This window comes from Pipistrellus kuhlii, unplaced genomic scaffold (genome assembly GCF_014108245.1).
Source record: "Pipistrellus kuhlii isolate mPipKuh1 unplaced genomic scaffold, mPipKuh1.p scaffold_m20_p_14, whole genome shotgun sequence".
Lineage (NCBI taxonomy): Eukaryota > Metazoa > Chordata > Mammalia > Chiroptera > Vespertilionidae > Pipistrellus > Pipistrellus kuhlii.
This window is the reverse complement of record NW_023425449.1, coordinates 24,086,804-24,112,547: the sequence shown is the minus strand read 5'-3', so window position 1 is coordinate 24,112,547 and position 25,744 is coordinate 24,086,804. Positions and strand designations below refer to the sequence as shown.

Here is a 25,744-nt window from a genome sequence, read left to right as displayed (position 1 = left end):
GGCAAAGAGAGAACAGTGAATTGTGAAATTTTCCTTTCAGGAAATAGCATAATGATGAAAAAAGGGGAACTTTTGCCATAAAGTTTATTTATATTTACTAATAAACATAAACTAATTTTCTGGGCTAGTCCACATTTTCTGGATTGAATTGCCACCAATAAATCGAGTTCACACAAATTGCTCAAAGACTATATAACAAAAATTCAAGACTTAGAAGCCTAGAAGTCATCTCTATATCAGATAATCAAAATCACCTCTCTTTTTTAATGCCATTTATAATTGAATATTAGAAATGTCACTTTGTTCACATTTGATGGCCTTAAGAAAGTTTTCTTATAAGATGTAAGAGTCCCAGAAGAGAAAGGTTTGTATACTATGTGGATGTTGGTGATACGAAGGAAAGGCTACTTCCTGATGTACAGAGAGAGAGGGAGAGAGAGAGATTGTTTTCCACTTATTTGTGCATGCATCGGTTGATTATTGTACTGGGAATCAAACCCACAACCTCGTTATATCTGGATGATTCTTTAACCAACTGAGCTTCCCAACCAGGCCTGTTACCTGTTTTTTATCTCAGTTAGTCCACTTACCAGTTTAAAGACGATAAGTCTGACACTGTTTCTGAAGCAAGACTCCCTCTTCTGTGAAGTGGGATATAGCCCTTTACAACCCTCTGGTGAGTCCACCAAGGACGCTCATTAAAGGTGTTGTGTGCACATGCTTTTCTCTTTTGCCCTGTGAACATCAGTGCAGACTCACCAGTCTGCTCAAGACAGGAACCCAGAAGCTCATGCAAACTCTCCAGAAGCTCATGCAAACTCTCCCACACAGGCAGAGCTTACACTGGTAGGGGAATAGGGGAGAGGGGGCATTTCTAAGTTTATCCGAAAAATAGTTTAAACTGTTTCAAACAAGAACTGATACATGAAGCATTAATTGGTAAATTGAAAATATAATCCTTTTGCCACTCAATCCATAGGAAAATTATAAATCTATAAAAGATGTTATGTTAGTTGCCTCCAACATCCCCTCCTAAGGTGTTAAAGAAGAGCCCTTAATACTTAGAATTTACAATTGCTTCCTTATTCAAAGTACAGGGTTTCCATTGGTGGCAATTCAGGCACCAAAAGCAGCAGCTAGGAAATGTTGTTGAACTGAGACTTTCTGGTACCTTGGTTCTCAAAGTGTGATTTGCAGACCAACTCACCAACAGCTGGTTGTTATTAGAAATGCAAGCACACAGTCCCACTGCAGTTTAAGATAGACCCTGCTTTCTAACACAATTCCCAGGTGATTTGTACACACATTATGTTTCAGAAATAGTGTCTAAAGGGTCCAGATTCCTCTCCAATCATACCAAACATTCAGCTGCCGTCCCCACTCATTAAAAACACTAGCTAAGGGAGACCACCATATATAACGCCCTATTTCCAGGTTAAAACTTAAAAAAGGAAATGTTAAGAAACTGCTATTCTCTTATATATTATTGGCAAATGGCTTAAACATTTGCTGAGAATAATAAGAACAGATGCTTACTGTTCCATCACACTGGCCATCTTTGATCCTCAGATACATCCGTGCATTTTTCACACTTTCAAACATGCAGACCCCAGCGCTGATTTTATGCACTTTCCAGTAGGATTTTTCAGACTGGTTGCCCACTCCAGTGCAGCTGCCATCCGGCTGGAGACACAGGGCTTGGCACAGGCTTGTGGCAAGCAGAACGACAGCACTGTTGAGGAACACACCCTTCAGAGCAACAAGCAGAATAGAAAAGCAATAAATAATAAGCTCATGTATTGCGAGAGGAAGGTGGCAATAGAGGCCACTCTCTTACAGGAGCTGCAGTGACCAGGATCTTACCAGTAGCTCGGTGATTAAAAATGAGCAAAGAATGCCCGTCTGGCATGCAAACTGGTTGCGTGCCAACCTATGAACCTGGATGTCACTGTTCCATTCCCAGTCAGGGCACATGCTGGGTTGTGAGCTCAATCCCCAGTGTGGGGAGTGCAGGAGGCAGCCAATCAATGATTCTTTCTCATCACCTGTGTTTCTCTCTCTCTCTCCCCTCTCCCTTCCTCTGTGAAATCAATAAAAATATTTTTAAACAAGCAAAAGAAAATACCAAATAGCTTAATTGCAATGCAAAACTGAACAAAAATAAAGGAGGTTATCTGGTAGACTCCTGATTTACATGAATCATTTTTTATTGAGAGTGTGAAGGTCAGCATCAGATGCTGCAGAGATTTTAAAGATACAAAACATATATACACATATATATTCCACACAGAGACAGACAGCAGTGTAGTGACAGCCAGAGGAAAGGAGGTGGGCAGGAGGTGGAGGTGGAGGTGAGCAAAGGGGTGGGGGAAATGAGGGTGAAGAGAGACTTTGCTTGGGATGACGGGCACACCATGCATTGTGCAGATGGTGTTTTGTTGAGTTGTATACTTGAAACCTGTATGGTTTTAGAAATCAATGTCACCCCAATAAATTCAATTTTATTTATAATTTCTTAATATATTTTATTGATTTTTTTTTTTTACAGAAAGGAGGAGAGAGGGATAGAGAGTTAAAAACATCGATGAGAGAGAATCATCGATTAGCTGCCTCTTGCACACCCCCCACTGGAGATGTGCCCACATCCAAGGTACATGCCCTTCACTAGAATCGAACCTGGGACCTTTCAGTCCACAGGCCGACGCTCTATCCACTGAGCCAAACTGGTTTTGGCAATAAATTCAATTTTAAAAAAAACGATACAAACCACAAACACTTCTCTTAATAAATTTACAATCATTATTAAAAATTGTTTTAATACTAATATAAAACAGAATATTCTGCTGGCAGAGTACCTGAATCATAAAATGCATTGTATGAATATTAGTTCAATGTATTCATATAATAAATAAATGAATAAAAGAAAAGATATATTAAATATATAAGATATGTTTAAGAAAATTTTATGCAATCAACAGCTTAAGAGGAAGATATAAATAGCTCTTTAAAGTTAATTAAAAATACACTAACACTGTAGAAAAAAAATGGATAAAATACATAAACACATAAGTCACAAAAGACAAATGGTGTATAAACATAAAGAAAGGTAACCCACACTAGTAATAAAAAATAAATAAAGCTAAAATTATATGTTATTCCCCCTAGAAAATTGTCAGATGTTATTTTGTAAGGACCATAATCAACACTTGAGTCAATGAAATGGATACTTGCCTACACTGCTGATGGGAGTTAGGTAGTAAAGAATTTAATATTACGTAAAGAGGTCTGTGGCCTTCAGAGAGATTTAATGTCTAAACCCTTTATGTAATACCTGATAGGAGTGTTTTTGTTTGTTTGAGGGTCTTGGATCAACCATACAATAAAAGTGTGATTTGGGGAAGGAACTTTGAGTCACAAGGTGCCGTTGACCTCCTTAGAGGCTGGAGACTGAAATTAGCCACATGTACTCCCATCGGTTTGTTGCTGCTGTTATGATCCCTATGGCCTTTCAGTCTGGGTAAATAAAAGGCAATAGGCATCAATGCCACCTCATGGGAAGACATCTGATTACCCCATATGATTCCATTCAAGAGCTTTCCTTAACAGAGCAAAAGAAAGTAGGTTCAGAAATATAAACTTTAGTGACTTTCCTCCATTTTACCTTTACTAAAACCACAAATTCTTTTGAAAGGCCCGCATAGCCTGTTGATGATTCATCAGCTATTTTGCCATGAGAGTCAAAGATAACTGTGTGTCCAGGAACCTGTGCTGACTCAAGAAGTGCACAGCGGTTGGGCTGATAACGCACCCGTAGCTCAGTAGCAGCTCCACCACTAGCCTGAAAGAAAAGGGGGAAATCCTTTGAATTAACAATAGAGAGTAAATTTAAAACATTTTGACATTACATGTATGTAGAGGTCTACTCCACTCTATAGCACTCTTGAACTATTTGTATAATCTCAAGTCTTTGTAATTTAATAGTTTTGATTCCCCGGCATAATTTCCAGTGTCTTTCCCCAAGAACTTTCTTTTTCTCCTGATTCTCAGAACCTATGGTAGACTATTAGGTAACAATAAAAATAATTCCATAACAGGATAATTCAATGATATGTTGATATGTATTTTATCGTTGTTTATTTTTTTTACTTCTTCATTTGTATCTTCCTAACTCGAGAGAGACTACCTGGGACCAAAAGCTAAAATGGACACATGTGTTTTACTTTAAAAGCAAAGTAAAGGATGTTATGCTACAGGGAGACATTCCTTGTTTGGAGGTACTGTCTTACCCTATCTCTCCTCAGTACCCCAGAAGGCATTTGGGCCTGAAAAGGAAGGAGCCTTGGGTGCCTCTTGAATGGCTTGACCTATGACACTAGGGCCGTAGGCTAAGTTCCCTTGTGTAGTTATGGTAGATGAGCAACAGAGCTAATAACCTTCAAGAAACTATCTTGTTTGATGAGTACTTTACCAGTGACTAGTGTGGCCCTAAGCTAAGAGGGCTGTCCAGACATTCCGAGACCCGATTCCATGTGAAATCTGTGTGTAACAAGACGATTCTCATAATAACTAGGCTGGAATATATCTCATCAACCAAGGAACTTTGAGGTAGTATTAATTTGATTTTAGAAAAATAAAGCCGTAGAACGTTTGTTAAACTCAATTTAATTGAGTAGATTCCACATCCACTACATTCAAATTTATTAAACACTTACTATGACCAGGACATGTACTGGGCAGAATGTGCTATGAAACATAGTACAGATGGCACCTTGCTAAATCTGGGGCAGAGAGGAAAAGACTTCATGGAGGAAGTTTGACTAACCACTTAACCTAAATTTTGGTGACACAAATCACATAAGATTTTTTCAATAATTATTAATTTCCCTTAGTTAAATAACATGCTGTGAATTTAAAATCATCATGTAATATTATGTAAAATTATTAGAGGCCTGGTACACAAATTCATACATGGGTGGTGTCCAGCCAGCCGGCCTGGTGGGGAGGGCCACAGGAGGTTGGCCAGTTGGCCCTGCCCTCATTGGGCCAGTTGGCCAGGTGCAGTGTGCATCATGGCAACCAGTCATTCTGGTAGTTCCAGTTGTTCTGGTTGCTTGGCTTTTATATATACAGATATGAGGAAGCTGTCACATGAGAGCTGGAGTCTGATGGTCTGTGTTCAATTACTGCTTTCCCACTTACTAGCTCTGAGACTTTGGGCAGCTCACATAATTCTCCTATACTTCAGGTTCCTCTTCTGTTAAGTTGGCATAATAATGGATTCTCTCATATGGTAGATGCAAAGACTAAAATTTATAACACCTATTAAGCACATAAAATAGCATATGACAGTAATGCTGTCTCACTTTTCAAAATACATAATATGCATGGACTTTTATTTATTTATTAAATATATTTTATTGATTTTACACAGAGAGGAATTGAGAGGGAGAGAGAGTTAGAAATGTCGATGAGAGAGAAACATTGACCAGCTGCTTCTTGCACTCCCCAACTGGGGATGTGCCTGCAACCAAGGTACGTGCCCTTGTCAGGAATCAAACCCAGGATTTTTCAGTTCGCAGGCCGACACTATCCACTGAGCCAAACCGGTTTCAGCTATGCGTGGACTTTTAAAGATAGCTTTCTATATTTGTGCATTTCAAGTACAACTAAGCAATACAAAGCATAATTACATGAAATTATTGGATTCTGTTTCTAAATAATAGTAACACTGAAAGGGTCTTTGACAAGTCCTTTGGGAGGCTTACCAAAATTTTGAATGTTATCAAAGAAGTGGTCTGCTTTTTGGTTTTGGTCTAAATTCTAATTGTAGACATTTAGGAACATGTATGCATTAGAATCTCAAAAATTAGTGAGACAAAACAGAATGAGGTGAAACCGGTTTGGCTCAGAGGATAGAGTGTCGGCCTGCAGACTAAAAGGTCCCAGGTTCAATTCCAGTCAAGGGCATGTACCTAGGTTGTGGGCACATCCCCAGTAGGGGGTGTGCAGGAGGCAGTTGATCAATATCTCTCATTGATGTTTCTAACTCTCTATCCTTCTCCCTTCCTCTCTGTAAAAAAAATCAATAAAATATATTATTTAAAAAAAAAAAAAAAACAGAATGAAGAAAGTGAAAGTAAAAACCAAAGGAAAATATAATTCAATAATCTTATAAAAGTACCTTATGCAAAAATATGTTATATATATAATGCTATTGATATATGATAAAAAGTAAAATTACTACCTACCATTCCAGTGACAAAGCCATTGTTAAGAGCAAGAGAAAGATGCCTTATTTCATGACTTTGGAATATGCATATATTTCCTTTGTTGTAAATAATATCAAAGAGACCTGGAAAATATTTTAAGTATAGCAATTAATTCATAGTTTTAAGGATTTTTTGTTATTCAATTATACATTGAAGTCTCCTAATAATATCTCTCAGTTGAATTTTTTTAATTAGTGAAAAGATAGCCGTTGATTATCTATATCTTGCTTGGCAATTTGGTGGAATGTCCAGGGAAAATCTTTAATCCCTTCCCATGTTAATTGGTAAACTTCTGAGACAAGCCCCATGCCCCCTTTCCCCCAAAAAAATAACCATTAGTGGTGCCAGGAAGATAAATTATTCTAGGGTAAAAACACCTTACCATTCTATAAATCTCAGAGATTTGGGATAAAATAAAATAATATATTGCAAAAGTAATTACATATGATTTGGGCATTGGTGACTGGTTCATATGATTGTGATGACAAAGATTCTTTCATTATATATTTGATGGTTTTTAGTTCTTGTATGATTGTGATGACAAAGATTCTTTCGTTATATTCTTGATGGTTTTTATTCTCAGTGTACTTTTATATACCTTTTATCTTAAAATTTAAGCTTTTGAAGCATAAATTTTTGTCTACTCTGTGTACAGTTATATAACAGAACTTTGAAGAGTTCCTAGAATATAGAGGGTGCTCAAGAAATATCCTTTAGATAAATTAGTTAACTTAAGCTATGGGGTTGTGGGCTCAATTCCCAGTAGGATCGAGGCAGCCAATCAATGATTCTCTCTCACCATTGATGTTTCAATTTCTCTTTCCCTCTATGAAATGAATAAAAATATATTTTAAAAATAAACCAATCTTTCCTTCTTCACCACTGTCAATATAGCTCATTTTGTATTAACTCAAAACTTTGAGCATAGTCAGCATATAACAAATGAAGTAGAATTACGGTAGTCATTGAGTGATTTAGGTTCCTTAAATCCCAATTTTTAACATGGAATTATTTACATATTTGCTTTACTTATTCACCTTCTATGTGTATATTCACCTAGAGTTAACAAGTGCAATGAATAAACTCTCTTTATATGTTTTTATTGATTTTATAGAGGAAGGAAGAGGGAGAGAGAGATTGAAACATCAGTGATGAGAGAGAATCATTGATTAGCTGCCTATTGCATGTCTCCTACTAGGGATCAAACCTGCAACCCAGACATGTACCTTTGACTGGAATTGAACCTGGAATCCTTCAGTCCTCAGGCTGATGCTCTATCCATTGAGCTAAACTAGCTGGGTCTACCTTTATATTTTTATTTCAATTAATTCATTGGCAAAAGCTTTTAGTTAAGAATTAGGTCTGATGAAGAGATTAACTCTACTATTCCAATTTTTAAAAGGATTTCACTGTATATTGAAATTCTCTTATATTAATTTAAAGTCATATTTCCAAAAGTGAAGGACTTGCATTATTAGTTCTACAAATCACTCCAAATGGAAGGCTTTCTGCCTAATTAAGCTCTAACTTATTTTTGTCTCCTTAATAAAATTCATCTTAATGGCTAAAAATTAAGGATCTTCATAAAATTAAATCATGTTGATGCATATTTCTAGATAATCCTGGGCATTATAAGGTGTGGGATGTTATTAAATTTTGTCTTCATCATTACATTTTGAATCTCTGGAATTCAAAATAATGTCTTAGCTATTTCTGTGGCCTTCAAATTATTTAAAATTATGTTTTGAACAGGACAGGCACTCAGTATTGAGTAGTACCAACTTAATTCCTTCAATGGCCACACTGTGTAAGAGCTACACTGTGGCTTTCTATGAACAACTATAATGTTAATTTCCTACATTTTAATCTTCAATTTAGTAATGTTAAATATTGTTTTCATGGTGCAGTGTTCTGGTCAATGACATTTTCTGCCCAGAGTTAAGGCCTGTCACCTATTCATCATTTGTATTAATGCAGATAGTGAATTATTTAAATGACCCAATACTGGTATAAAGACATCTGAAAAAGAAGCAGCAAAACTGTAAATTAATCCAAGTCTAGAAATCTGCCTTTCTCCAGCTCCCAAAACTGCCACAGCACCACATGCTTTACCCAGTGATTTTACCATATTTGTCTGTCTTCTCTCCAACTGCATCAACTGTGCCATCTGGATGCAGACGGACAAACCCTCTGGTAAGCTTGTTGTAGAATTGAAGAGTATTTCCCTTCATAAACTTCCAGCTTTCTGCAGCCCACTTAATAAAAAAATAAAAAACACAATACAAAAAGACAAAGAGAAGAAAATTACTAAGAAATACCCCTTACCAAACATCCTGTACTGTTTTCTTTTAACACATCAAATAGCTACTTGAAAACTCTACCAAATAATGTTTAAGCCAAAACTAAAGTCTTACTGTTTCCTTTCTATTGCGTTCTAGCTTCTGCCCTGAGGATATAAAGGGAAGAGAGGGCCATTAATTTCTGCAGATCCACGCTTTCCTTAATCATCATACAATAGAGTTCTTCCGGAAATGTGTGTACATGACACTCACTTGCAGAGACGATATTGTTATCCCTGGCATACAGTTCTCTGACAATTTTACCATCATCTTCCCCTTGATCCAGCCATCTGTGGAAAGAGAGTGTACCTAGTATATTCTGGCTTTATATTTACACTAACCATGGGCAATTATCTAGCCCAGTCAGAAATAATGGATAATGGACATTGCAAAAAGCCAGAGGTATCTGGTTGGTAAAAGCAGAGTAGAAAATGGAAACGGAAATGCTTAAAATGTCTAGGTGAGTGCGGGAGAAGTAGGAGAAGCTACTAGCAGGTAAGGATGATATGTGTTTCCCTAATCGACAGGTGCATTATTCAATCAGACTGCCCAGGTCATACATTTTACATCCACTGGACCAATTATTTCATCCTCTTCTCTGGACACCAATTAGAGTACAAACCATATCAGTTATTTTATAAATGGCTGTTACTGGTTCCATGGGGAAAAGAGACAGGGAAATGTCAAAAGAAAGAGCAAATCTATCACCATTGGGAAAATAACCCAAATATCAAGGCCTGGTGACAGTGGGTCCACATGTCATCCTATATAATAAAAAGGTTAATATGCAAATAGACCAAATGGTGGGAACAACCGAACAACCGTTCACTATGATTTGTGCTGACCACCAGGGACTGTGTGCAGAATATGGCAGGCATTGGCCATGGCGGGATGGTGAAGGTGAGCAGAGGTGCCAAACCAAGGTGGGGTACTGGTCACTGTTATTGGGACGAGCCTCTGGTGGTTACTAAAAATTCTTTGCTTCCATGCACTGCAGTCCCACTCAGCAATTGCACCTGCTGGTCCCACTTGCATCTGCTGCCTGCACTGGAGATGTTATTCACACCCACTGCCAGCACTGGCTCTGCTCACACTGCTGCTGGTCCCTATCACCCCTGAGGACTTCTCTACCTCCCTCTGCTCGGGAGGGGTGATTGGGGCAGCAGCCACTGCTCACACCCGCTGATGGTGCTGGCCCCAATCACTCCGTACCATCAGCAAGTGAAAGCGGGCTGGCACCATCAGCATGTGGGAGTGGCAGCAGTGGGAGTGGGTCTGCCGGCAGACAGGGGATCAGGGGCTGCAGCGGTAGGGGCCAGGCAGGGGCATGGAGGATGGGCCGAAGCCTGCCCCTGTGCCTACCACAGCCTCACAGCTCCTAGTTTCCTTCAAGTTGCACAAATTCATGTACTGAGCCCCTAGTTTTTGTATAAAAAGCCACATACATTTATTTTATACATCTATTTTTGAACCTAATTTGGGATCTAATCCAATGAGAATAAGTTTTCTTTTTCTTTTCTTTTTTTAAAATATATTTTATTGATTTTTATACAGAGAGAAAGGGAGAGAGATAGAGAGTTAGAAACATCGATGAGAGAGAGTCATCGATCAGCTGCCTCTTGCACACCCCCTACTGGGGATATGCCCGCAACCAAGGTACATGCCCTTGACCGGAATCGAACCCAGGACCCTTCAGTCCCCAAGCCGACGCTCTATCCATTGAGCCAAACCGGTCCCGGCAAGAGAATAAGTTTTCTTAACAGACTTTCATTCTCCTTCCAGAGAGAAATTTTATTTTTAAAATCTATCTTAATTTCCCAAGGAATATTTAAATTTATATAATCAGGAATAATGATAATTATAATAAATATATTTCTACATAGAAGAAATAATACCTAAAATTAATGTTCAAAAAAGTTACCCAACAAAGCACTATTAACTAGGAATAACTGAATAATTTATCCATTTCTCCAGAACTTGGAACTAATGTGAAATGAATTTAGTCGATGTAAAAGCACATCTACAAACCTGTGGCAGAAGAAAGCATATTCATGATTGGTTGTGGGATCCCTGATTACAACATCATCAAGAAACCAGCCATTTCCTAAACACAAATTAAAAAAAAAAAAAAAAAGGGGTGTGAGTATGTATTGTCCAGATTTTACTTGAAGTTTTGAGAAAGAGGTTCTAGTTTATAAAGGCCTTGGGCACCTTTAAGTTTTCATTCTTCAAATAAAGCAAGACATAAGAGAAGTAAGCTCAAAGAAGCACTTAAAACTATTTCTTATACATGTAACAAAAGCACAGTATATTTCAAGGCCTTGTGTTCTGTTGCCTACTTCCATATGTTTTTCCTAACAGTTAAAAATAGAATAATTCTGCAATTGCTGTTGATTTCATAAACTGCATTTATAATTCTGGTCCTGGCATCTCCCAAAGAATACATGTCTGAACTATTTCCAAAATATGTTTGTGGGCGAAAGGGGGCCACATGCTAACCTGACTAGCTCAGGGAAGGCCTGTGTGGTGGCCTTGCAAACTCAGAGGTCTAACGTAACCACAACAGATGGTCTGAAATTAAAACTTTTTAACTAAAAGCAAATCATGGGTCATAGTCATGTCCTAGACCACATGTGTCAAACACAAGGCCCGCGGGCCAAATCCGTCCCGCCAGGCCTTGCAATGTGGCCCGCACCGCGCTGACATCACTGCACTCCGCTGCGTTTCCATCACAATGACAGTTTATGACTGTTCAGTAAACCATTCGGCCCGCGATTTAGGCTGGATTTTAGATTTTGGCCCCTTCTCTGATTGAGTTCGACACCCCTATCCTAGACTGACATCTTCCCCAACAAAGGTCAATCATTACCTTAACTGAGACTGTCCATTGTCTTTCTGAATCTATGATAACATATCTTTAGAATGTCAAAGTAATTTTCCTTTTTCCTGACGCCTCAACGCACAGGCACTGCTCTGCAAAGAGCACAAATACCCTTCAGTTTGTTGTTAACTGTTAACTAGCCTGTACCCACCTATGCAAAAGCAGCATGTACCTATCATTTTACTTTTCATCCAGTCCCAGAGGCTTCCCCACTTTGCTTTCTCCCATCTCCCTAATCTAGCACCAATGGATTTCATGTAACCCACATGCATTTCATCTTTGGATTGTAACGTATAAAATAAGGGGCAAAACTGCCATTTCCCGGAGCATTCTCTCAATTTGTTGAGATTTTGCTTCCTGGAAATTGTCGACAGTTTGGCTCAAATAAACTCGCAAAAAATTATTCACAGGTTTGAATGATTCTTACGTTGACAAAACTCTCAGCAAAGTGGGGATAGAGAGATCATATCTCAACATAATAAAGGCCATATATGGAAAAACCTACAGCCAACATCATACTCAATGGGCAAAAACTAATATATTTCCCCCTTAAGGACAGGAACATCACTCTTATTCAACATAGTACTGCAGTCTTAGCCACAGCCATCAGACAAGAAGAAAAAATAACAGGCATACACATTGAAAGGAGGAAGTTAAAACTGTCACTGTTTGCAGATGACATGATTTTGTACATAGAAAACCCTAAAGCCTACACCATGTGGGGTCTTCTCCCTGTCTCTGCTGCTCTGGGTTTGGGATCCCAGAGTGGAGTTGAGACCTCACACTCCCAAGAAAACAAAGCTTTGCAGCTGATGTCACAGGGGCTGAGGCCGGCCACAGCTTTTCGAGGGGTGCTGCCCCTGAGACTCCCCTTCTCTTACCAGTCTTTACATGGTTTCTTCAGTTCTCCTTACATATAATATGTCCCGTCAGCTGCACTTCACCTGGTTTTTCAAGTTGATTGTGAAGTATTTTAGAAGTAAATCTGGTCCCTGGCTGGGAAGGAAAGGATCCTCAGCCTCTGGCTATGCTGCAGACATTCTGGGGACTCTGAGAACTTTGTTCTTAACATTTTGAAAATTACACATTGATACTTTTAAGAAGTTTATTTTTTAGCATTTTTGTGGTATAGGCACATTAATACTCTTGTCTTTTGTTAAAGGATTTTGTTTATCTTGTGATTATTTCATACACTAGAAGAAAATGATTGCATTGGGAAGAGGTGGGTCACCTCTCGGCACTGATGGGAAATCTGAGGAAGGAGCACACACAAATGGCAGCAGAAAATACACCTGGGACCTTGCTGCCAGGACAGTCTCCCTAACATGCCATGCTTGGCACGAGAGCTTGTACTTCACGGACTATCCTGCTGCTGTATCCACCAGTAGCATGCTGAGATGTTTCCCCTGCCACAGCATTTCATCCCAAATTCCGCCAATATTTATGCATCCCTTTCTCTAGCACTCTAGGCAGAAGAGCTACTTAGTCAAGCCTATGTTATTTCAATGAAAAAAATATATCCACCTTAAATTTAAAGAATATCTGGGGATACTATTTTAATTTCAGATGGTCAATACTTAAGCATCAGCCAATTAAAAGTTTCCTATAATTATTCTCTAAATTTGTACAGAGTTTCCTGAGTATAATGGAAGCAGACCTACAGAAGATACTTACCTGGGCCAAGCCCATCATGTCCCATGACAATTTTGTACAAATCCCCAAGGTGCACAGCCTCTAGGGAGAAGGTGTCAGTCTGCAACAAATCAAACAAGTATAGTTAGATCTGTACTATGAGTCTGATTTCTAACAAGAGCATAAATTTAGGTAGAGTAAAAATTGTGAAAAGAATTAGGTTCATTCAATAAATATTCAAATATGTTTAAAGTAAAAGTAAAACAATAATATTAATTTCTAGAACATGATACCCAGCTTTCTAATATACCCAACTTCTTTTCATTACAAAAGCATAAATTGGGTCTCCCTACAAACATATTTTTCAAAGCACATTGAGATTGGTAGGAGGAATGGAGGTGCGGACCAGGCTGGTCTGACATCCACCTGTGCTGGTTTTCTCATCAGGAGGGGGAGCGTCTCTGTGGAGGCCACCCGTGGGGAGCAAGGGGTCCCAGCCCCACACCAGCCCCCCAGCCCAGTGTCCCAGAGCTGGGAAGAGAAGCCCCTATGTCTACTGACTGTAAAACATCACTAGCTGTTCTCTGGGATTCTTCCCCTCTTTTGTCTCTTTGCTGTACTAAATCTTACTTCAGGGTCACTGAGCCTCTATCTAACTAAAAATCTATCCAATAATGTTTGGTTTTGCCTACATTTTAACACTTGCTTAAAGTGAAACACTGCTTTGTCACTGACAGATTTATCACACAGTTTCTAGTACTTTGTCAGGATGATATTTCTCAATAAATATTCACAGCAAAATTTTCCTGTGAAAACAAGGTTTTGCCGTAAACTGACTCATACTTACGCGTTCTCTCCTTTGTCATTTGAGAGACACATGATCGATCATACAGGTATCAATATGAAAGGGTTGCTGGGTCAAGAATCAAAGTTTTGTTAGACATTTTTTCTGTAAACAACTTGATAAAGAACCAAATCATTCAAGATGGGAGACATTTGAGAACTGAGGTTTGACTGCGTACTCTACACTACTGAACTGTGCACTTACAATAGCTAAGATAGTATTATACATTTTATGTGTTCTTACAATAATTTTTTTTTAAATAAGACAAAGGACTTTTCATCACTTACTTGTCCTCTTAAAAAATTGATGGAGCTCTTTGATCGAAATAGTTGTCTGGATCCTGTATCTCCCTTTTTCCCATAGATTGATATGTAGACATTTGCTACTGTCCCAGAATTCCAAAGCTCACCCGTTGCCACATGCACTTCATAGACTGTCACTGACAACAAAAAGAAAAATAAGCTTCTTATGCCAAGCATTACTTTTATGTTAGAAAAATTATAATATATATACATATATATATGATCAAGAGTTCCAGTTTCAGGTAAGATGAAGTTACACACTCCACCCAGTCTCTCCTACTGAATACAGCTATAAAATCTTGACAGGATGCATGGAACAGCTATAAGAAGGCATTGAAAAATAGAGTAGCAGAAATTCTAGAAGACCAGTATTTAAAGTACCATCATGTGGCAGTGATTTTACCATATATTTTTTTTATTTTTCACCCTCTTATCTCCCATCTGGGACTCAATGTTCCAGGAACCTGGAAGTAGGCACAGGAGCTGAGTAGAGAAGCTTTCTTGCTCTGACTCAAGAAACAGGAAGTGGAACACCTAGCATATGGAGAAGGTACAAATATTCTACCATCTTTTTCCTCTTTAATTTCTCCATTCTCTCACATTCCATTGTCTGGGCAGAGAAGCACACAGGACCCAACCCTTGAAAGGAAAAGAACTTCATTTCAATGAAGAAGAAAGAACTGAGCTTCAATAGGGTGAGGCCAATATCCATTGCTTTCTTTCCTCTTTGTCCTACTACTGCTTAGCCTTAGACATAGGAAGACTAAAGAAGTGTACAGGAAAACAGAAAAACTAAAGCACCAGTTAACCAGAATCTGATCCTATTCAGCATACCATAGACTTTGAGATCTAAACAAACAAATAAACCTCCATCCAGGTCCCAGAGTCATCACTGAATGGTACACATGTGGGACTGACCTAAATAGCACCACAAGGCTTTTTAAACTGAACTGACATTGGAACCACAACCCACAGATGACAGGTTAGAAAATGTGACCTGAAACTAACTAGCAGTCGACTGCCTGTTAAAACAAAAAGAGAAACATTCTCCACAGAATTTAAATAACATCCAGTGTCTCAAATAAGAATATGCAAAATGTTCAGAATATAATTCAAATGTATTCAGCATATGAAAGAAAATCACAACTCACATGGGAAAAGACAATGAAGAGACACCAAATTCAAGATGACAACAGTATTGAAATTATCTGAAAAAGACTTTAGAGCAACTATGATACACAAATGCTACTGAAAACAATCATAAACACTTTTAAAATCAATGAGAAGAAATAAAATCTTAGCAAAAAATAAAAATAAAAAACTTCAAGAAGAAACAAATGGAAATTTTAGACATGAAGAAAGCAAATTTTAAGACTTACTGAATAGGGTCAAAAGGAGAATAGAGAAGACAGAAGAACTTGAAGGTAAACAAAAATCTAACAAAAAATGTTCCTTTAAAAATGATTATAGTCTCAGGGGGCTGTGGAAAGTAAGAAAAAGCTTAATATTCACATCATGCAATATCTGGAGAAGAGAAATATGAAGCTCAAAAACTATTTGAAGAAGTAATGGCTAAATTTTTCCCAAATTTGGCAAAGATATATACCAAATATATTCAATAAATCCTAAATACAGTGAGTTCAAGTCAATCCATGACTGGTAACATTATAATCAAACTGCTGAAAACATAAAACAAACAAAAAATTTTAAAATAGCCAGAGAAAATGATACATTACTATAAAGGAATAATGATTCTAATGAGAATAGATTTCTCATCAGAAACCACAGATGCACAAAAGAAGTGGCACAATATTGTTAATGGGCTGAAAGCAAAGAACTATCAACACAGAATTCTCAGGCCCTAGCCAGGTGGCTCAGTTGGTTAGAGCACCATCCTGTACAGCAAATTCCTGGTCAGGAAACATACCTGGGTTGCAGGTTTAATCCTCATTCAAGGAACATCGATGTCTCTCCTCTCTCTCTTTCTCTGTCAAAATCAATACAAACATATCATATATTTGGATGAGGCATAATTATATATATATAATTATGCCTCATCCAAAGATATATTTTTTCCCCTTCAAGAATGAAGGTGGCATAAAGACATTCTTATATTAATGAAAATTAAGAGAATTTCTTGCCATAAGACCTGCTCTAAAAGAATTGTTAAAGGAAATTCTTCAGAGAGAAGGCAAATGACGCCAAAAGGAAACTTGGAACATCAAGAATAAAAGGAGAGCAAACAAAAACGAGCCTGCATAGAAACAAAGTGAATAAACATAAAACTGAGATTGTAGTCACCAAAGGTGTAGAGGAATTAGATAAAGGTGATCAAAAGGTCCAAACTTAAAGTTATAAAATAAATAAGTTCTATAGATATAATGTACAACATGATTATTATAATTAATAGTGTTAGATGATATATTAGTATTTGGAAGTTGCTAAGAGAGTAAATCCTAAAAGTTCTCATCACAAGGAAAAAAACATTATTTTTCTTTTTCTTTTCTTTTTTTGTGTCTATATGATGTGATAGTTATTAACTAAACTTGCAGCAATCATTTTGCTATAGATCAAGTCATTATGTTGACCACCTTAAATTCATACAGTTCTTTATGTCAATTATGTCTCAATAAAACTGAAAGAAAAAAGTAAAGGGGAATCTTTCTTATTAAATGATATATTCACCCAGTGGTTAATTATGCAAATTGAAATGCAAAATTGATTTTTCAATAAAATAGCTTTCACAGGATCTCAGCAAGATACTGGAATAGGAAGCCCCAGTCCTATTTTCTTAGGCACCAACTTACGTATAAGACGACTTTTGAAACGAAAAAAAGTCAACCGAAAATCTGGGGCAAAAGACCAAAATTGCACAAAAATTACCTGCAGATCTTGACAGCAAAGTAAGTCTTTTCTTTGAAGTGGGGGGTAGTCTTATACAGCGAATATAGGCCTAAACCTATGTTTTAACTGTAAAATTAGGGGGGGTCGTCTTATACGCCGGAAAATACGGTAACTTTGTTAATTAACAAATTGCTTTAGTCAAAACTCCAGAAACTCTTGAGTGAAAACACATAAACCTTTTCAAGTAGGAGACCATAAGCATAATCAAAGAGGAAGCAAAGCTAGCCAAAACCGGCTTTGCTCCAAGGATAGAGCATCGATCTGTGGACTAAAAGGTCCCAGGTCAAGGGCATGTACCTTGGTTGCAGGCACATCCCCAGTAGGGGGTGTGCAAGAGGAAGCTGATCAATGATTCTCTCTCATCGATGTTTCTAACTATCCCTCTCTCTTCCTCTCTGTAAGAAATCAATAAAATATATATTTTAAAAGAAAGAAAGAAAGAAAGAAAGAAAGAAAGAAGGAAGGAAGGAAGGAGGAAGGAAGGAAGGAAGGAAGGAAGGAGGAAGGAAGGAAGGAAGGAAGGAAGGAAAGAAAGAAAGAAAGAAAGAAAGAAAGAAAGAAAGAAAGAAAGAAAGAAAGAAAGAAAGAAAGAAAGAAAGAAAGAAAGAAAGAAAGAAAGAAAGAAAGAAAGAAAGAAAGAAAGAAAGAAAGGCAAGTCAATGCTTTGGAAGTTAAAAAAAAAAAAAAAAAAGAGGAAGCAAAGCTGGAAAAGGATAGAGGGGTCTGCAGGATCCCCAGTGGGGCTAATTAGTGAAGATCTTCCTATTTATGAAGCTAGTCCACAAAGACTAGACTGGTAGTGTTGTTTCAAATGCCCAAACTGAAACAAAAAATCACAGACAGAGCAAATAACAGAGAAATATGGCCCAAACAAAAGAACACATTAAATCCTAAGAAACCAACCACAAAGCAGTGGAGATCTATGAATACCTGACAATGAGTTCAAATAACAATTTTAAAGGTGAATAATGAATTAAAAAAGAACATAGATATTTAAAGGACACCAAAAACACCATGCCCAAACAAAAGGAAAATGTCAACAACAAAAAAAGATACAGAAACTGTGAAGAAGCAAGGGCACAGGGCAAACTGTGGCCCGAAAGATTCGAGGGGCGCCCAGGTGAACCCTGGGAGTAACAGCTTATGGCAGCAGAGTCTTAGTGGCAGAAACTGCCCCAGGAACCACTGCTGGGGTAGGGAAGTCTGAAGTGTACTTAACAACTGCTGGAGGCTCATTGCAGAAAAGTCTGCATGTTTAAGACTCCAGGGGCACCCAGTCATACTTTCGTGTCTTTTGTCTCCAGGAGCCCAGCTGGATTCTGACAGTAAATATCAGAGAAAATGTTCCTCCTGTTTCTTTCCTCGGGAAGAGGAGAAAGGGGAGAAATCTGACATACACCAGAACATTCTGTTCTTAATAAGGCCTGTCTTCTGGAGAAATGATTTATTTATTATAATGTATTAATTACAATTAAAATCAAATTTTAAAAAATACCTTGCACAGCCTGAGAGAGCCCACTTTTGCCCTGGTTTTCTTAGCAACCCTTGTTGTCTTCAGGAAAATAATTCCATAATTAAAACATATTTTTCAGGTTAACCAGGCAAACACTTTTAGACTTCCTTTTACCTTAAAGGACAAATACTATTATACTTGTTTATAGACTCAAAAGTATATAATATGGGGGGCGGGGGAGAAACACTAATTCAGCCTTTCCTTACTGTATGTACAATGACATCATTTCATACACAGCACCAAATCTCTGCTAGAATTTTGGGCAAAAAATATGTCTGTCAGTCATCATTTGCTATATCTACCACTGACCTAGATAACTAAAGGCCTACTGAATTTATAAATAGCACATGAGATGATATAGATAGCACACAAGAGACACCACTTGAGAGGTTTCTCCAAGCCAAGAGGAAAAACTAAAAGTAATTTGTTTTCTATTAATCAACCGTTATACCAAGTACTATAGGGAAGGCGATGGAAATCAGCAAGTATTTGTAGAATATGCCTTCTTTTGATCAGAATTAAACAATTAAAATGAAACAAAGAAGCAAAAAATAACTACTGCATCATTACTATCAGTGGATAGGAACAGGGAACCTAGCAAATGTCTCTTAGGGAAGAGAATGGGCTGATGAGAAAGGATGCTGAGAAGAATACTTAGGAGTGGTGAGAACAGTGCTCATACATAGCTTTCACTTTTTAGCAACTGGAACTGTTCATATCACTTCAAAAAATATTTTAACTTCAGAAACTTAACCAGGGCAAAAGTGGGCTCTCTCAGGCTGTGCAAATTATTTTTTTAAATTTTATTTTCATTGTAATTAACACATTATAATGCACCTTATTTAAAAACTACAAAGGAATCATCAGTCTCTGCAAATGTTTTACCAACCTCTGTTCCCTAAAAAAGATAACCAAGTTATTAGCTAAACATAACATAGATCTATGGAATTGTGTAACTCTTGCTAATCTTCACAACATATTTATTATCATTTCTAGTTCATAAAACTAAGGTATCACATTTTTAGTAGAAAATATCCTAGATTGCAGAAAAATTGATTTTTTCGATTTCCCAATTCATAATTCTCATTTACCCTTTTTCTATTCTTTTCCAAAGCAGAGGCCAGCAGACACAACAGCAAATTGCTGCTATACACAATCACTCCTGAATCCTTGTGGCAGTTGAGCAGTGATAGTCTAACCCTGAGAGGAGCCTACTTCTCAGCCACATATACACAAGGCTTGAACACACTTTTGCCTTTGATCAAATGCTTACAATGACATTGAGCAGTTCTGTTTTCATTTCCTAATCAAATAGATAAATTCTCAAAAAATAAGGCAGACCCTGAGTTGACTTTCTTAGTCCTGGAGCAAATTCATTGGACATTCAATTTCTCATGACCCTCTCATAATTCAATTTCTTATTTTGATTAAAAAGCATTTCAGCTGACCTTCCTACAGGGTTGACTGTTGACAAGAAACATATTTCTGACTGCCAGTATTTGAAACAACTTAAAAATATACCACCAGCAAAGATAAGAAATTAGCAATTCCTCATTCATTAATTTATTCATTCACTCATTTACTCAACATGTATTTATCAAGCCCCCTGTTCTTCAGCAGGTAGGGAAACAAGTTTTTTTGTGTGCTGCCTGGAGTTGGATCTTTCCCACCTGGAAGAGTGGGTTGTCCTCTGTTTAAAACAGGAAATTCTCGACAGATTTCCCCATCTTCTTGATCTCGCGCTAACCATCGTTGTACAGGTATATAAAACTTTTTCCCAGAATCCATGTCCCACAATTGTATCTACAAAAGCAACAAGAGTACTTGTAAAAATATTTAAGAATACTTTTTTTTTTATTCTAAAGTGATTTTCATAAAAATATTAGCATGAGCTCGTATTTCATGCACTACAGACTCGAAGTGGTAGTTACTTCCTGGGGTCTTAGCAATGAATGAAATTCAAGCAATAATTATTTATCTGAGCACCTATTATACCTTGCTATATCTAATCATTTATCCTGTAGTTAAACAAAGATGTTAATAAATGTCCAAAATCATCAAAAAGTAGAAATTATGTTTTCTCATTCTAAAATCTAGCACTTCATAGTAGGGTACTATTATTGCCATTGTTATCTGTTAAATTAATCTTTACAATGTCTTAAATCTGATATTTTCAACTTAATGTATTTAAGAAATCGTGTTGTTATAAAGGTAGGTTTTAAAGACCTAAACTTACTAATTCTGTGGGTCTTGGTAAGGTACAGAAATTTACATTAATAAATTCATGTGAGGTGTGATTATGGTGTAATCATATGTTTAGAAAGGCTCTCAAAGAGCCACACAGAATTACCATTGGCTTACAAAACTGCTACTGCTGCCACTAGTATTTGATTTGATTATTTTAATTAAAGCTTGAGGAGATTATTTGAGAAGTACACAAAATAAATCACCAACTGAAACTTTTTATTTCGTACTCTTCCTTAGCTGAACTTGAAAGGATCAAGATTAAGGTCCCAAGAACAATGTGAATATTTTATGTGCTGTGAAAATATTGTATCATTATTGCTATAATGGACTATCTTTTCATTCAAGTCCCTTCAAGTTAGAAACACAAGTTGGCTTACTACTTAAAATTTTAAATTTCAGACTTCTACACTGTATTATAAGCATTGAACAGAAAATCCTTAGCCAATTATCTAGCATCTTAATTTGAAATAGTGAGTAAATTATATACAGGTTTTATACACTCAGAATAAAACTTTGAATCAAGAATATCTTTCTTCTTTATTGGTACTCAAAGACAGGGGAGGTAAACCTCAGGCAAACAAGTTACCTTGCAGTGAGAAAGAACTTGCCATAGAGAGAAAGACAATAGGAATTTTCAGCCTGACTTTTTTGTCTTTCTTCTGCGGTATTATACAAACTTTTTCAGGTAATGTAACCAATGTATTAGCATTCCAGCTTCAAAATGGATATAACATTGTTTATTGATTATAAATCAAATGAGATAGCAGGGAAATTAATGACCATTTTCATGTTAGGTAATTAATTAAGAGAGAAAATAAAAAGATATTATTATATATGATCACTTATTAATCTGAATATCATCTTTTAAAAACTCTATATAGTATAAAAGAGAGAATTATTTTATATTGAAACCAGGAAGTAATTTTGAATTTTGAAATCAAATTTCAACTCTCTGTATTTGCTTTTATGAGTTGCATTTTTTTTTTCATTCTGGCTCAAGATTTTTCATGACTTGATGCAAAGAAGATGGCATTATTAACTATATATTTCCACTAATAGATTAAAATAATATGTTTATCTTACATAAATTTTTCATTTATTTTCTCACATTATAAAACTACTAAACAAGTTTGCCAAAAATATCAGGAGTTTGACTAGATGTTCCTTGCATTTTAAGAACTTGTTTAATTCAAGATCATTTGTTTTTGAAATGACAAGAGATGGAAATATACCACATATAAAAATGAATGACAAACTGTATGATTTCCAGTTCTCAAGATTTGCATTTATTGGCAATCATGCTAATAAGTAAAATTTTTAAAGAAAAATGTAAACAGGTTTTTTTGTTGTTGTTTTCTGTGGAGACTTTTGCTCTTAAAAGTATTCAGGAGGCATTATCTTGGTTTAGCATGAGCAGATTAAATTTGAGAGCTGGAAGTCAAGGTCTAATAGATTATTATTTCACCAACACTAATGTTCTATTTTTAAAAATCTACTGAAGCAGCCGAAACCGGTTTGGCTCAGTAGATAGAGCATCAGCCTGTGGACTGAAGGGTCCTGGGTTCTATTCCAGTCAAGGGCATGTACCTTGGTTGTGGGCACATCTCCAGGGGGGGTGTGCAAGAGGCAGCTGATCGATGTCTCTCTCTCATCGATGTTTCTAACACTCTATCTCTCTCTCTTTCTCTCTGTAAAAAATCAATAAAATAAAAACATAAAAAAAGATTACCAGAAAAAAAACCTACTGAAGCAGATAACATCCACCTAGTTACTAATGCGGCAATGTCAAGAAGCAGTGTTATTCTAGAGTCCCAAGTATTTTCTTCTCTTTCCAAAGAAATAAGAGAATTTATTAGTTGAGGTGCTTCCCTTAATTAATATGGGATTAAATTACTAACAAGGGCATGTGATACTACCACCTTAAGGATTACACTGACTAAAAAGGTCCAGGTTTGACTTCATCAACTCATAATAGGCATGAAATGTTCCCTTGAGGTTTGATTCCTAAATAGAATTTGCAAAGTTTTTGAAAAGGATAGGAATATGGATATGTCTTTACCTGTTTACAGTGCCAAGAAGGGGAGATTCCAGAGTTTGTATGACCAATACGAATTTTAAAGAGTGTACCAATGTCTCCAACCATGATCTACAAAGTAATTATGAGAAAATCAATGCAATTTCACAAAATCCCATTAAAAACAGCTAATCTTAGGGCATTAAATATTGATAAAGGGATCAAACCATCAAGAAGATATCTATACTAATAAAAGAGAAATATAGAAATTGACTGTACCTCTGTGACACCCACCAGCCAATCAGAAAGGAATATGCAAATCAGCAGGACAAAGATGGTGGTGCCCCTGCTCCCCAGCCACTCCAGGCACAGAGCAGCTGGGAGGGACATGAAGCCTGCTAAGAGGAGGAAGGTTGGGGGGGTGGGAGGAGAGTGGAGCGGAGGAGCAGAGGGAGCTACAGAAGCGGTGCTCTGGCCCAAGCAAAGCTAAGACTGCAGAAATCCAGCTGGAGTCAGTGAGAAGCCTGCAGACTATGGCCAGCGTATGCAAAACCTCTGGCCAGAGTGAAGACTCTGGCCGGAAAGAAGGCAGAAGGTGGTAGCCAGAGCAAGGCCTGGATCCCAGGTGCCAGAGGAAAATAGGTGCCAGCAGTCAGATGAAGGGAGGTCTATTGCACAAATCTTCATGCAACGGGCCTCTAGTAAGAATTATAAACATGTATGAACCTCATGACAGAGCATCAAAATGTATGAGGCAAAAATTGACCGAACTGAATGGAGAAATTGTCTACAATTATAGTTAAAGACTTCAGTATCCCACTTTGAATAATGGATATAACTAGACAGGAGATCAACAAGGAAAAAGAGGATTGAACAACATCAACTAAGTCTAACGGACATGTATAGAACATTCCATTCAACAGCAGAATATAGTTTCTCAAGTGTACATGAAACATTCTCCAGATAAACTATATGTTATGTCACAAGAACAAGTTTTGAAAATTAAAAATAACTAAAGTCATCTATCTTTTCTAATTACAATGGAATGTAACTAAAAATCAATACAAGAAGAAAAACTGAAAAATCCACACATATGGTGTAAATTAACATACTCTTAAGTGACCCATATATTTTTTAAAAATGCAAGAGATATTTTTAAATACCTTGAGATAAATATTTAAAAAAAACATACAAAAACAGAGGGAATTCAATAAAAACATAACTCAGAGGGAAATTTTAGATGTAATTCCATAAAATTTTAATGTACTTTTTGAACCCTGAGAACAGACACCTACTAAGAAGGGCTGCTGGTGGACAACTGAGCTCAAATTTAAAAACAGAGCCTAACAGCCACTTCTACCCAGGGGGTCTCTCATATAAACTTCACTTCAGGGTGAAATCCCTACTGAACTGCCTGACTCTGCATTAAACTGCCTTACTCTGCACTGACCTGCCTACCTGCATGCTGTTTCTGCCATCTGAGCCAACCCTTATAGAGGGGTTCCTGGAAACCTGTTTAACCAATAGGGCCAAGGCTTTCCCTATCCCATTATAGTTACATAGCTCCAGCCAACCAGGGCAGCTCTACTCTGACTAATCACACTGTGAGCATTTGGAGTCCTCATGTGCATGAGGACAGATCGACCAAATACCAGGGGCAGGGACTTCTCTATCTCTACCCAGTTTAAAACAGTCCCTCTATGCATCCCTTCATTCAACAGACATTATTAAATATATATAAAGTGCAAGGTGCTTGACCTCATCTCAAGTCTTGCCTTTCATACTAATCTTTCTGACTTTAGTTTAACAATACTATAATACTAGTCTCCCCTGCTATCTGTTTCTTTGACACTTGTATCTCTTTGCTTCCTGCTTCTCCCTTGCTCTTGATCTCAATGTGTCTAGCTATGAACTAATAACTTGATGACAGCTTTTTTTGTCCTCCTTCACTTGACAATTTTACTTTTCCCTTTTTGATCATGACTGAGAGTCTTGTCTGTTAAAGCCTTAGCCAGAAAGGCATAAGCCCTTGCTTTTGACCACAAGTATAAAAACAATACATGTTGGCTACCTAGTATTTTCTTGTTGTATTGCAGTTTTATTTGTGTTTAATCTGCTTAAGCACGATTGAGCAAAGCTGCCATAAATTATTTTTGATTGACTGTCTACAGGACACATGTAGTCATAATGGAAAATGATGAATTCAATAGATTGCATTCATTCCAAAGTACTAACTGTATCAGTTATATTATCAAGTTTTACTTGATTTGATTACTTACAGTAAATATGTCTTCATGGCCATCCTGAAATCGAGCTCCATCTGTTCCATAAAGATATATGGGGGCTGAGCTTCTCCACTGTCCATATAGTATAATATAAACCTGTGAGCTGGTTCCTGCATTTGGCAAGTCACTGGTGGTTATGGAAACTTTCCAGTTACCACCTACAGCAGCACAAATAACACACAACATTACAGCAACTTATAAAAATGGGAAGACTCAGAACAGCAGGTCATCATAACCTAGGAGAGTTCAGGACAGACATAATTCACTCTTCTCCACCTCCTCTGGAAAAGTTTGTAACACAGCATTAGATTGTTGTTTCAATACTCAGTAAAATTAATATGTCCTACAATATAACTCTGAGAATATTTCCTAAAGGATCTTTAAAAATAAGGTTAGAAGGAGACCATTATCCTGTCATTGTTAGTTGGTCATCCTGGCTTCCAAGATACTAATACAACTTCTCAAGTTTCTGACAGCCAATTATTGACCAGGTCAAGGCCTGCATTATAATTAT

At 37.1% G+C, this 25,744-nt stretch overlaps 1 protein-coding gene across 2 annotated transcripts in view; it reads right to left on the bottom strand.

Moving 5' to 3' along the window:
* RP1 (RP1 axonemal microtubule associated) overlaps positions 1-25,744 on the bottom strand; it is a 48,408-nt gene that overhangs the window by 5,666 nt on the left and 16,998 nt on the right. For both annotated transcript variants that reach the window (XM_045581413.1, XM_036436938.2), the window contains exons 3-14: positions 25,225-25,388; positions 22,991-23,077; positions 20,355-20,487; positions 14,253-14,404; positions 13,164-13,242; positions 10,637-10,712; positions 8,822-8,898; positions 8,684-8,715; positions 8,395-8,524; positions 6,249-6,352; positions 3,662-3,838; positions 1,537-1,749 (exon numbers count right to left, since the gene is read on the bottom strand). In XM_045581413.1, the coding sequence (XP_045437369.1) occupies positions 1,537-1,749; positions 3,662-3,838; positions 6,249-6,352; positions 8,395-8,524; positions 8,684-8,715; positions 8,822-8,898; positions 10,637-10,712; positions 13,164-13,242; positions 14,253-14,404; positions 20,355-20,487; positions 22,991-23,077; positions 25,225-25,388 (1,424 nt within the window). The remainder of the gene's footprint in view (positions 1-1,536; positions 1,750-3,661; positions 3,839-6,248; positions 6,353-8,394; positions 8,525-8,683; positions 8,716-8,821; positions 8,899-10,636; positions 10,713-13,163; positions 13,243-14,252; positions 14,405-20,354; positions 20,488-22,990; positions 23,078-25,224; positions 25,389-25,744) is intronic.